The sequence below is a fragment of the Ruditapes philippinarum genome, unplaced genomic scaffold (genome assembly GCF_026571515.1).
Source record: "Ruditapes philippinarum isolate M1 unplaced genomic scaffold, ASM2657151v2 ctg2250_1_1_1_1, whole genome shotgun sequence".
Classification (NCBI taxonomy): domain Eukaryota; kingdom Metazoa; phylum Mollusca; class Bivalvia; order Venerida; family Veneridae; genus Ruditapes; species Ruditapes philippinarum.
In genome coordinates this window covers 88,514-103,428 of record NW_026857349.1, presented here as the reverse complement: position 1 = coordinate 103,428, position 14,915 = coordinate 88,514, and the positions used below count along the sequence as shown (strand labels likewise).

The 14,915-nt window shown below is 32.1% G+C and overlaps 1 protein-coding gene across 4 annotated transcripts in view; it reads right to left on the bottom strand.

Moving 5' to 3' along the window:
• Positions 1 to 9: 9 nt before the first annotated feature.
• The window catches only part of LOC132749445 (zinc finger protein 271-like), a 35,490-nt gene continuing 20,584 nt past the window's right edge, over positions 10 to 14,915 (bottom strand). For 3 of the 4 annotated variants that reach the window (XM_060739188.1, XM_060739190.1, XM_060739189.1), the window contains one exon: positions 10 to 1,531. In XM_060739188.1, the coding sequence (XP_060595171.1) occupies positions 92 to 1,378 (1,287 nt within the window). In that variant the 5' untranslated portion in view covers positions 1,379 to 1,531 and the 3' untranslated portion in view covers positions 10 to 91. Of the gene's footprint in view, positions 1,532 to 3,852; positions 4,005 to 8,151; positions 8,220 to 14,915 lie in introns of those variants that run through there. The other variant, XM_060739191.1, reaches the window with a different exon arrangement.

Sequence of the window (14,915 nt, the reverse complement as noted above, 5' to 3'; positions counted from 1 at the left end):
TGTTTTCAAAGTTTTGCCAAAACTTTCTTTAAAGTATATTGATTGATCATGCGAAATATATCACACTTTTTGCGTGTAGTTTTTACTTTTATTAACCTTCCCCAGTGTGTATATTCATATGCCTGATCAAATAACTTTGTACAGAAAATGCTTTATCACACATTGTACATTCATGACTCTTCTTTCCAGTGTGTATTGTCATATGCTTGTTTAAAATACTGCTTTGAGAAAATGCTTTACCACAAATTTTACATTGATGATTCTTTTCGCCAGTGTGTATTTTCATATGCCTGATCAAATTATGTTGCAGAGAAAATGCTTTATCACACACTTTACATATATAATTCTTCTCGCCAGTGTGTACTGTCATATGTCTGATCAAATATACTTGTTGAAAAAATTCTTTATCACACACGTTACATTTATGACTCTTCTCATCAGCGTGTATTTTCATATGCCTGATCAAAGATCCCCGTTGAGAAAATGCTTTATCACACAGTGTACATTTATGATTTTTATCACCAGTATGTATTGTCATATGCTGGTTCAAATTACATCGTACAGAAAATGCTTTATCACACACTTTACATATATGATTCTTCTCGCCAGTGTGTATTGTCATATGCTTGTTAAAATCAATTTGTTCAGAAAATGCTTCATCACACACTTTACATATATGATTCTTCTCGCCAGTGTGTATTGTAATATGACTGATCAAATTACTTTGTAAAGAAAATGCTTTATCATACACTTTACATTTATGTTTCTTCTCACCAGTGTGTATTTTCATATGCCTGATCAAAATATGTTGTAGAGAAAATGTTTTATCACACACTTTACATTTATGATTCTTCTCGCCAGTGTGTATTATCATATGCTGGTTCAAATTACTTTGTTGAGAAAATGCTTTATCACACACTTTACATTTATGATTCTTCTCGCCAGTGTGTATTGTCATATGCTTGTTCAAATCACTTCGTTGAGAAAATGCTTTATCACACACTTTACATTTATGATTCCTCTCGCCAGTGTGTATTGTCATATGCTGGTTCAAATTACTATGTTGAGAAAATGCTTTATCACACACTTTACATTTATGATTCTTCTCACCAGTGTGTATTGTCATATGCTGGTTCAAATGATTTTGTTGAGAAAATGCTTTATCACACACTTTACATTTATGATTCTTCTCGCCAGTGTTTATTGTCATATGCTTGTTCAAATTACTCCGTTTAGAAAATCCTTTATCACACATGTTACATTTAAGATTCTTTTCGCCAGTGTGTATTTCCATATCAATGTTCAAATTACTTTGTAGAGAAAATCCTTTATCACACATAATACATTTATGATTTTTCTCGCCAGTGTGTATTTGCATGTGTGTTCAGAGAACTTTGTTGATTATATGTGTTATCACAAACTTCACATTAATGTGTCATTTTAGTAATTTACATCAGCTGAGCATCTTATTTCTTTCAACACGTTTCCCACAAAGTCTGCCTTTACTTTCCAGCTTGTCTGCCTGTATTTCCTTGATAGAAAAAAGACATTGAATTAAAGCAATAATTTACAACATATTTTCCTCGTACAATGCACATATATAAAAGGGATACTCACACAAATTAATGATAAACAAGAACCGGTTTAACCGGGTGATGCTCCCCGAGAAGGTTTTTGACACAGGAAAGTATAAAAACAAGAGCCCGGTTTGAGCCGGGTGATGCTCCCCGAATAGGTTTTGGACACAGGAAAGTATACCTCTTGTAGTCGTGGAAAAAGTTCAAAGTGCAAAAATCCAAAATTAGGCAAGGAAGAGTAACTGTTCTTTGCTCTGCACTTCTAATCAAAGTCATCTATCAACCTACAAAGTTTCTTGTTGATATCTCTTATGGTTTCTGAGTTAAGTCCCGGACAACTTCAAAAAGTAAAAATAAACAAAGGGCAATAACTCCAGAATTATGCAATGCAGAGTTATGACTCTTGTGCACTGCACATCTACCCATTGAGATATATCTACCTACAAAGTTTCATGTTGATATCTCTTAAAGTTTTACAGCTATGTCCTGGACAAGATTTTTCTAAACGGGGAGATAATTCAAAAATGAGGCTTAACAGAGTTATGGTTCTTTTGCATTGCACTTCTACTCAATGAGATATATCTACCTACAATGTTTTATTTTGGTATCTCTTATAGTTTTAGAGTTATGTTCCGGACAAAGTTCAAAGTGTTAAAATTAACAAAGGGCAATAACTCCAAAATAAGGACAAAAAGAGTTATTGTTCTTATGCACTGCACATCTACCAATTGAGATCTATTCACCTACAAAGTTTCATGTTGATATCTCTTATAGTTTTAGAGTTATGTCCCGGACAAGATTTTTCTATAAGGGGAGATAATTCAAAAATGAGGCTAAACAGAGTTATGATTCTTTTGCACTGTTCTTCTACTCAATGAGATCTATTCACCTACAAAGTTTCATGTTGATATCTTTTATAGTTTAAGAGTTATGTCCCGGACAAGATTTCTCTATCAGGGGAGATAATTCAAAAACCGGGCAAAATAGAGTTATTGTTCTTTGACACTGCAGTCCCCCTCAATGCCCTCTACCACTGTATGAAGTTTAAACAAATTATCTCCAAGGGTTTTCAAGTTATACTCCGGACAAGACAACGGACGGACAGACGAACGGACAGATAGACGGACGGACATTCTAACAGGAGAGTAATAATGTGGCTACTCCATTGTTCTCTCTATTGTTCTTTTAGCCACACAAAAGAAAATAGCCACATAAAAGCATTACGGAATGAATGACATCAAAGAGAAAGAACAGTTACCTATTGTCCCTCTAGCCACATAATTACTCTCCTGTGAGTGCGTACTGACGAACGGACGGCCGGACGGACAAGCTGATTCCAGTATACCCCCCTTACAACTCCCCTAGTTGTGCGGGGGTATTAAAAGGAGCATAATTCTGTAAATACTGTAGGCAGAGTTATCCAACATGTCAATCTGATGTACATTGTTACTATAATTAAGTATTGTAAGTTTCAATTGAATATCTCAAGCAATAATTGAGATATTTGACTTTACAAAAAACTTTAACCAAAATTTCTAAGTTAAAAAGGGGCATAATTCTGTAAATATTGTAGGCAGATTTATTAAACTTGTCAATCTAATGTACATTGTTACTATAAATAAGAATTGTAAGTTTCAATTGAATATCTCAAGCAGTAATTGTGATATTTGACTTTACAAAAAACTTAAACAAACGCAGACGCCAACGTGGACACAGACACCGACGCTGGGGCGACTACAATAGCTCTCATATTCTTCCAATAGTCGAGCTAAAAATAGTAAACAAAAGTTACTTTGAGAACACCTTACAAGTGCTTATAGTCTATAAAGGCAATAATATGAGTTTATAATCATCATGATATGAAAGGATTGCATGCACTGCCCAATATTTTCTTAGCATTTGTTTTATAGTACACAGTAGGGAAGTACATGAACTTAAATTAACAAAACAGCTTCATTCAAAAATTCTAAAATTCAATTAAGGGTTAAATGAAAATTCTAAACATCATTTAAAATACTTATTTATACATGTATTCAGTGCAATCTAAACATTACTAAGTACTGCTAGATACCAAATGTACTTAAAAACACATTTCAATTGTCCCTTTCCATGATTTAACAAGCAGAATTACCTGTTAATTAAGACCACCTGACTTAAAACTTTCTTCCTGAACAAATTGACTGCTCTTAGAAGAGTACACCTTTGTGATATTTGTTATTTAACCTGTCTTTGAAAGTCTTACTTATATATAGTTATAAACAATAAAATAAATCACCTTTTACTTGATTGTGTTGGCATGAAAGGCATTGCAATGTAAATATCTGTGTCTGTCTTAATCTGAGTATTCCAGTCTTTTTGGTCCAATTTATCAACTGAACTTCTCTTGGAGTACTGTGTTTCCGATCTCTTGCATGATGTATCAGAAAACTGTAAAATATAAAATTGATAGATTAGGAAACAGATACAGATTTCAATAAATATCAATTTAGTTTTATACATAGAAAATTATTACATAGGATGATATATATGTAAGCACATATAAATATTTTGAAAAAAAAATACTAGCATAAGAAATGAGTAGCACATTTATTTGGAACATATCCATGGTAATTCATGTTTTCTTATTCCAGATAGAGTACTAAATCTTGCAACTGCTTATTCAGGTAACATGTGTGTGAAATAAAAAGCTTTTAATTTCAGAATCATAACTTCTCTCCATAATTCTGTATCACAGTTTATGCATTGAATAAACATATCATGTGGATTTACTCTTTGAATGGGGGAGTTTCCCACACTCTACTGATAAGCGGAAGTAGTAAATAAGAGGTATACAAACTACGGCCACTTGATGTAAACACAGAGATTTATAGAAAGTTTCAGAGTATTTTGACTGGTCAGTTGTTAAATTAAAGAAATAATTAATTAGCAAAGATGCTTCAGCAGCAGAAATAAAATATTTTATCATTTAATATTAAGGTAATTATATTTAACAAATTGAATATATTACATTAAATCTTAAACATATAAACTGTTTTATTTTTCAACTGAACAACGTAGACAATGTAGACTGAATAAAAGTATGAAACTGATCTTTGAGAAATAATCAACACTTTCCTGTTAAAACTTTTAAAATATATACATTTTAATTTACGTAGAACTAATTAAAGTGAATTATACAATATGTTTGATATAATCTATTTTGGTATATTTGTAAATTTATGATGCTTTAAATAAATATAATCAATAAAATTTGTTCTTTAGTAAATAAAATGCATATAGTTATATAATTTTTACAGATTGGAGACGTATGACAGAAATTTAGAACCCAATCTGCTACCGGGGCCATTAGCTCAGTTTTACATACTTTATTACATGTATAAAGGCAAGATGTACTTGTATGTGCATTTAAACGTGACATAATCATGATTATGTGTGTCTGAAATACTAAAATCTTCACATTATATATCTGTCTTTATTGTTAATGAGTATCAACTACGTATTGTACGATTCATGATATTCAATTCTAGTACGCAAATCACTTAAATATTTTCTACAATCAAGCTAGTTTGTCAACAATTTAGAATCATGAAACAGACGTATGAAATATGTGACCCCTGTTTAAATATAGCTGCAGGAAGTTCTGATTTCAGAATTTTCAATTGCTTTGCAAATCCTATTACCCGTTCCACATGTATCAGTTTTGATGCTATGCACCTGTCTCTGTCTACAGGCAACAAGAAAATTACTATTACTACCGGTATATAAAATATATTTTATAAAGTAAACGGGTGCTGTATAGTAATTTTGTTCTTGATGATCAAGGGGTGATAATTATTATCAATTATTATGAGAATTTGAGCATTATTGGCATGGTAAATGTGCGTGACCATAATTTCATTTTATTACCATGCACACCCTTCTTTACTTCTACTCTCCATTTATTCTTTAATATTTTGTCTTGTGGAAAATGAAACCCTCCAAATCCATTACAAAGTGGAACACAGCAGTAATTCACCATTTATAAGACTGCAGTGTTAATCAGTTTATTTTGAAATATAAACTTTAGCTTATTAATTATATCAAAGTTGATTACATACTCTGCATTCTCCCATTGAAATTCAATGTAAACCAGCTATACACAGAGATAGCCAGCATACAGGTGTATACCTCTTATTTGTCAGGGGCTCTGCAGAGATAACTCTGCTGGATTATCTAGAAACTTTCCCATTATTAGATCACACCATTTGTAATTCATAATATTCATCTGACCTTGTATTTGGTAAAAATATTTATGATTTTTTTTCAGTTGAATTATGCCATTTTGCACTGACAAACAAAGGGCTTTATCATTTTCTGCAGATTCTTTGATCATTGCTTTCTTTTTTGTTCTGTAATAAAGTCTTAATTTCAATGAGACCTTCAGGACCTTTGGATCCAACCACTACACCATCGCTGGAGGCTGCTAAAAAAGGATTCTCTTTGTCAACTATTAGACCTGGAATATCAATTTTGTACTTTAGATTTTCTTCTTTCTCTTTCAAATTAATGTACTCAATTCTTGCATTATCTTCTTCACAGGGGGACATATTAATTGAATTTGCATATTATTAATAATTGATAAAAGGCGGTAAAGCACATTTTTTGCTGTATTTTCAATATCGCTTTAAAGAAGTTTTACCTTATATAATGGTGATTAAATTTGTCATTTAAGGTAAGTGACCTTGACTTTTGACTTTGTGACCCCAAAATCAATAGGGGTCTTGATTAGGATGATTGTCCATATTGGGTGTCTTCTACCCAATAAGGACAATCATCCTATGAAGATTGAATGTTGTGGGCCGACTGTAACTTTAACTATGCTCCGGAAACCAAATTTCTAACGGACGGACGGACAGATGTTCAAACACGAGAGTAATAATGTGGCTACTCTATTGTTCTCTCTATTGTTCATTTTAGTCAAACAAAAGAAATAGCCACATAAAAGCATTACGGAATGAAAAGGATCAAAGAGAATTTACTGTTACCTATTGTCCCTCTAGCCACATGAGTATCCATAAGTTAGCTCGGACAGACAGACAGACGGACGCCAGGGGGTATAACATAATATATGCCCAAAATTCTTTCGGGCATATAAAAATAAGCATTTTAATTTATCAATGTTTCTCAATATTTTATCATAAGTCCAAAAAAAACATAAATCTGTATAATACAGCTAAAAGTTAAATAATCTATAATCTAGATATTGTACATTTGCTCCGACCACTTGATGTTATTCCGACAATGTAACCACCACATACTGGAAATACATGTAGATCAATGTAAAGCATATGCACGAATTCAAAGACCTAGCTAAATGCCATTTTCGGGTAATTTCTATACATAGGGACCTGGCACAGTGTTTGGATAGTGTAAAAAAGTAATTCTAGAAAAAAAACATAGTTTATATATAATATATAGACAAGGGGTTGAACTCGCCAAATTGGCAGAATGCCACTCGTCCAGTATTAGTACAAATTGCAAAATCATTTTTACGTAAATCATATTAGGTTATATATCAATTTGCAGCTAAATAACATCACTAAACGTTGACAATAGCATTATTCTTCCCACTAATTTTCAAACACATCAAGTCTTTTCACCTTAAGTCCTTAAACAGCAGAATATTGATATAAAGATAGAAATATCATGTAATAGTGTTATGGACCTAATGTAGTTCATTTGGTGTAATTCTCCACAGCTAAATCTGTAACGTACCATAAAACAGAGTTTAATTAGCTAAGTTTTCGAAAAGGTCAATATCAAACAAATATATGATTTCCGACCTTGATTCTTAGTAAATGTACCTAGCTAGGAGTGTTGGAATATGTGCATTTTCTCTATTTCATATAGCGGCTGTAGAACGTTGTGGTAATAATTTCTATCTCTTTTACTGTTTAATTATAAAAGATTGTGATAAAGTTACAGTACAGACAATTCACAAATGGAAAACCTAGCTAAACGCCGTTTTCCGGTACTTTCTGTACATAGCTCTGGGAAATTCCCCTAATGGAGTGTAATAGCGAACCCGATGTTTACACCCTTTTTTTTTATAATAATAAGAAAATAATTAAATATCATTGTATGAATAATTCCATAAAAAAATAAAGTGATACACAAGTTTACGCAGAAAATAACGTTATTTATTATGGAAGATTCCACTACGTCTGTTTTAATTTTATTGATTTTCATTATCAACAATTTATTTTTTGAAAAATTTGCAATAAATATTAAAGGAATATTGATTATTTTCAAATACATCAATTTTTTCACCTTAAACGGTTAAATAATGGTAGAAAAATAGAAATATCATGTAACTGTGTTATGCACTTCATTTGTTGTAATTGATAATTCCCCAGAGCTAAATCCGTAACGTACCGGAAAACGGTGTTTAGCTAGGTTTTCGAAAAAGGTCAATAATTTTTATTTTAACTTGAACTAGTACATGATTACACATAGCATTACAGTATTAAAATAATTGATCATATACATAAAAAGTACTCTTTCACCAGTAAATATATAAATTAAACCTTTTTACCTGAGCTATTCTATTGAAACAAATTGTAACACGATGATTTTTTTGGCAGGGTTAATGACGATCATTTATCAAAGGGGAGTAACGCAAGTAAGACATCTAGACCCCTTGACTTCTCGACCCCTTAGGATATTGAGATGACATCTAGACCCCTTGACTCTTAGACCCCTTGTAAGATGACTTTTCGACCCTACTGACTAAGACATTTCGACCCCTGTTTTAAATGTTGGACTTTAAAAGAACCGTAAATATATTTTGAAAATATTGTAGGACTTATATATAATCTTTAAGATTCTTGCTTAAATTTATTTGTTTTTCTGTAATATCAGCTGCAAAATTTACATTTTTTAAAATCTAATTTTGGTGATTGATAAACAAATCACAGTTTTCATTTGTTTAATTACGGACTAAAATCGGATTAAAGTCCCGTGGTTTAATGATATGGTGCTAATTTATAATTTTGTCATTAGCGCATTAAGTAACAGTTATTTATTAGATATATAACATCGCAAGTTACAAATGATCTTTGATGTTATAGAAAGCCTTTGCTAAATATCTACACACATTTTTTAATAATATCATTTACTCAAATTTGTGAAGATATACATAAAAACGAGTATTTTCTACAACATTTCAGTTTTATTAACATTTAGCGTGTTTCCTATTAATATTGCCTGAATTGAAGGAATATTATTACAGACCTTTTTTGTGTATGTATTTGTCATAATCATATTATTTTATTAAATGATAATTTATTAAATGATAATGTCCGTTTTGTGTATTGCGTGCAAGGAGACTGTTCGTCCTTTACAACATGCCGTTACATGTGATATTTGTGAGAAGGTGCAACACAGAACCTGCAACACTGGTGAGTAATGTTTCATTTTTCCATTTACATATAATTCTTACGAAAGTCGTATCAATAATAACTAAAAATTTGTAAACTTCAGTTTATTGTTTTGTAAGACATAATAATGTTACATTGGCAATGAACGTTTATACTAAATGAAATGTTGAATTGTGTGTAATAGTTTACGGAAATGTAATTACATTTGTATTGACTGCGTAATAATTTACGGAAGCTGACCCCCATATTTATCAAAATAAAATAAAAAACTATCAGTACTTTTAGATTATCAATAAGAAATACAAAAATACAGTTTCAAAAAGTGTATATATTGTAAATATTGTAGTTATTACATACATGTATATAAAGAGAGTGATAGTGTCTGCGTATTCTATGTATTGTTATTTCAATGTAACGTGTGTACATGCATATTTATTTGTGTTACTGTTTTTGTAAATAATATACATAAATGATAAATAAACGGCTGAAAATGTTCTAACCTAGTCATTACTTTGTTTTTTTTTATTTTTAGAAAAGCACGGTCTTTCCTAATATAACAATACATTAATTAAGGGGTCGAAATGTCAGGTATATTTAAGGGGTCTAAGTGTCTTAGGGGTCTAAGTGTCAGGGGTCGAGATGTCTAAGGGGTCGAGGTGTCAAGGGGTCGAGGTGTCAAGGGGTCTAGATGTCATAGACTCGGAGTAACTATGTGTAATCAATACCTAGTAATAAATCAAAGCACAGAAGGCACTGAATTTGTTTGGGTCTCAGAATGTCAGAAAGGTGAAGGTTGTGAGATTATAAACCAATTTGTTTTTGTATAGTGCCACCAATGCTTTCCAGCGTTTTAATTGTAGTAAATTGGCTATATAGAGGATATTTGTTTAGTTCAGTGTAAGATCGAAATATATTTCACCGAGTGAGCACCAAAAGGTATATTTCACGAGTGGCGCAGCCACGAGTGAAATATGAACTTTTGGTGTTCACAAGGTGAAATATATTTCGATCTTACACTAAACTAAACAAATTTTCTTTTTATTATATGCAAATAAACGTTTTAAAAAGACATTAAAACCTATTACTGAACGAAAAGCGCGCCAAATAATAATACAATGTGACGTCATTTACGACGTCACGTCATTAAGTTGGTACCCAGTACTGTGCACGCTGGTATTTCACTGAAACAACGTAAGGGGCTTAAATTCAAAACAGTGAAATTATCAAAGTGGTAATTTTACTGTTTCAAACAGTGAAATAACCAGTTTTATATCACTGATATATTTCTATAAACCACCTTTCGAAAAAGCATGTAATAAATTCCGATCTTACACTGTACTTAATAAATATCCTCTATTTATCACATAAACCGCGGCCTTGTGAACACCAAAAGTTCATATTTCACTCGTGGCTGCGCCACTCGTGAAATATACCTTTTGGTGCTCACTCGGTGAAATATATTCCGATCTTACACTGAACTACACAAATATCCTCTATATATTTCACCGAGTGAGCACCAAAAGGTATATTTCACGAGTGTCTCTGCTAATAAGTAGAAAAATCTTTGCAAACGGGTCGGTAAACGCTTTTGTCAACCATAAAAGTTAGGCTGAATTCCTTATAAACACTTATATTATGACACTTTCCGACTTTAATATGGATGTGTTTTATCATTATAACCTTGCTTTTTGATGAGGGATCTCATATGAATTTATTTTCATTGAATTTTTCACACAATAATCATGGTCAGTAGAAATATTTGCCTACGTACTCAGACGCCTATTAAAGCCCCGCCCCGCTTTTCAAAACTGGGTATCGACGTTGTAATTTAATGCGCGTAGCAAGTAGTTTCACTTCTTGTGTGTCCAGGTGAGTGAGAAAAATAATCAATCATTGAGTTAGATAGAGGATAGAGAAATCCCAACCCTCGGGCAAATGGCCAAGGCTCGTTCCCGATTGAACCGATCGCCCTCGGGTTGGGATTTCCCTATCCTCTATCAAACCCACTGATAGATTTCATTAATCTGTCTCCAGTCAGTACGTCATTTGATGACGTCACATATTGTGCAGCAAAACAAAACTACATATAGATTCTAGATGAGGGGGGGAGGGGAGAAGAATGATCTTTCGAAACCATTTGATTATTCTAAAAAACATTATTTAAAGCAGGATAAATCAAATACATTGTTGATGTCGGGGTGGAGAAGGTTTATCCGGTGAACGAGAAAACTTGCTTTAGCGAGCCAATTAAGATTCATCACTTTCTCGCTCACCGGATAAACCTTCTCCATCCCGACATCAACCATGTATTTTCTATTTATTCAACTTGTTCAATGAATTTTGTATTGAACATTCACTCATTTAATATCATCCTGTATTTATTCCTATTATCTATTATATTATGAAGCTTTTCCTTCATGGTACAAATGTATATAATTTTCTCTTTTTCTTCAGGGTCTTTCAAGTAGAAAATCTATTTGAGAGACTCTGGTATTTGAAAAAGTTTAGACCCTGTTGTCTCTATCTTTTACTGTAATTGAACTCATATATATTAACCTATTTCTACACATTATCCGCGTTTTAATTCAATCACCTGACCAAATTGATGACAGCGAATATATCAAATATTTTACGTTTTGTTGTCTATTTTTTTTTATTTGTTATTCTGTATTTGATACACACAGAAATTTGAAAAGAAACTTCAAACAGTCATTTAGAATATATGTTTCCTTGTGTATTGATTAAACATTAATTTCGCAAATCAAATCATTTCTAACGGGACCTCGGCGTCGCGTTAATTTATGTCAACTACGATACTTAAGTTATAAAAGCATAACCCCCCCCCCTCTTATAGTACATAACAAAACTCAATGTTCTGAATCAAGGTTAAAGTAAATTATCTTACTTCAAATGATATTAGATCTATATAATGATTTTGCGTTAAATTATAATAAAGAATAACCACCTCAATGACTGAATTGTATAGTTTTTATTTTAACAGTATATATATAACTTAATTGCTCCGCCAAGCAAGTCTATGTTGTTTAAATATCTTAGATTGTTATAATTATATTTCAGGTGGTGGTCACGTGGTATGAATCAGTCATTATGCTTCTGTTGTATGGAGTTTATATTGTCATTATGAGGTACACAATTATAATATTCTTTTGCATAGTAGGACTGGGATTGTGCTTAACTTTTAACCTGCAGAATTTGTTGAAATGATTTGCCATCCTATTAATTTGGTACAGTCCATTCAAAACTTAAGGGATTTCATCTTTTTCAAAGTACGAAAATAGCTACCAACAAAATATGACCTGATAAAACTTAACTGGTGACAAAGGATGTTTATTTCCGGTTGAGCATAATGTTGAAATGTATAAATATTTTAAAATGTTTTACCAGAGACATAGATAACAGAGATAGGCAACTTCCTAACCAGTTAAAATATCATGCGTTCCTGTTAAACTTAAGGAGCTGCTTATCTCTGTTATCTATGTCTCTGGTTTTACACATATGTACTGTAAAATTCCTAACACCAGAATATATACGAAAGTTCTGTAAATTATCAAATCTGTGTCTTAGAAAGATAGCAAAATTATTCAGACTTTGAACATACCTTTTTAGCACTTTGAGAATAGCTATAAAACAATGTATGTATAACAAGTAGAGAACTGATAGCGGACAGCATGGATCCTGATCAGACTGAGCGGATGCGCAGGCTGGTCTGGACCCATGCTGGTCGCAAACGTTGGTTTTGTCGTGACGCGGCTCATCTTGTCTCTTTCTTTTGTTTCCAATGTTGGAGCTGTGCATTTTTCTGGATGGATGTTAAATAAATATGTCGGGATCACGTGTCTATCTGTGTACGCCCTCTATGTGACTATTTCAGTGATGATAGAATGCAATGTATTTGGCTTTGTAAATCCACCCATGTGTGTCGAATAGGGAAATATATTCTAGGATCTTCACAATTAGAGTAGAAAGTGTTTTATTATTAATCATTAATCATTATGTACACACATGTATATATACAGGCATTCATTTTAAATACAAACAAAAATGTATAAAAACGAATAAAAAATATTTTTCACTCGTACAAGTGTTTACAAATGTTGTGCTCTGTGCTTGTCAATAAGAAAGCGTGGAACTTAGATAAATGTCGTGTTTTCTCTTATAATTTGTACACAGGTATTATAGACAGCAATATGCAATTGCCAAAATCAAATTATTGTTTTGTATGTTTTACCATTAACCTCCTAAATTTGTACAATAGATAGGCTAATGCTAGGCTCTGCTAATTGCAAATGACAAACATTGAGCCTTCAACAGTAGAAAGCCTAGGCAGACAGCCCGGACGTTCAGACTGCCATGCTCTAAGCTGGTAGGGCAAAGTCGAGATCACTTTGATTCCATCGGAAGATTAAAGTTACATAAAATAAATTTCATAAAAAACTAAATAGCGACATTTCATTAATAAATTGGGTTTTATATCGACTCCAGGTCTTATTTTGGTGTCCAAACAACCAAAATGAGTTTTATTAGCATAAAAATAGGTAACCTCATTGTGGCGAAATGGGAAATACAATTTCTGTTTGCATGAGAAACTCCGCCTTCGGATCATCCGTACATCAATATTAAATCAACAATCATGACTATAAGTAGCAGTCCTAATTTAACGGTATATTTCCACATTGTAACGGATGTTTTCATACAAATTTAATCTTTTTGCGAGATAATTACTTTTCCTGAACCCCAGGTGTAGTGCACCGTGAAGCTTAAACGGTTAAAGTGTGTTTGCACAAGAAAATATCACATTTGCTGTGTTCGGATAGCAACTATAAAACTGTGACGTAGCGCATACACGAGCTCATTATAGTCTTCATTTGCATGTTAAAATTCGTATACGAACTTTAGTGGTACCGTGGGGTTTCCCGTTTAAAATCCTTATTTATCAACAATATTTGATGAGATTTACAACAATACTTTTAAACAGGTTAATGAAACTGTAGAATGTTTGATTTTTAGGCCGACGGCAAAATATTTTTACATATTTATTTAATGTAACTTTAAGGGTTAAAATAATATTTAAGCATCTATTATTTTGTATAAAATCACATAGAATCATACTTTATTATAATGAATAAATGAATATTGATACATTTCAAAATGTTGTTTTTTTCTTTTTATTTCATCTATTAAAATTATACACTACGGCAAATGAGTATCAATAATATTCTTTGAACAGTTTAAACGAAGTGCACGTCTTTGAAAACTTTCATGGCTTAAAAGTGATTATGTTTGAACACTTGACGAAGTATGGTTTTAAAGTGGTTATGTTTGAACACTTGAAGCGAAGTATGGCTTTAAAGTGGTTATGTTTGAACATTTGACGCGAAGTATGGTTTTGAAGTGGTTATCTTTGACACTTGAAGCGAAGTATTGCTTTATTTAAAGTAGTTATGTTTGAAAACTTGAAGTGAAGTATGGTTTAAAAGAGATAATGTTTGAACACTTGAAGCAAGGTACGGTTTTAAAGTTGTTGTGTTTGAAAATTTGAAGCGGAGTATGGTTTTATTGAGATTATGTTTAAACACTTTCAGAAGCGAAGTGTGGCTTTAAAGTTATCTTTGATAACTTCAGCAAAAAGTAAGTTTCAATCGGTTATCGATGAAACCTTTAAACAAAGAATAAGTTTAAAGAAGTGGTAATCTTTAAACAACTTAATCGGAGTATATGTTTCAAGTGGTTATTTTAGAACACTTGAAGCGAAGTATAGGTTTAACTTGGTTATTTTTGATAACTTCACCGAAGAAAGGGTTTATATATAGTGATTTAATATAATTAATATAACTAATATGGGCGTCTGCGTTGCAATTTGTAGATATGTTGCTTTTTAATGGTATATATTGCTTGGATG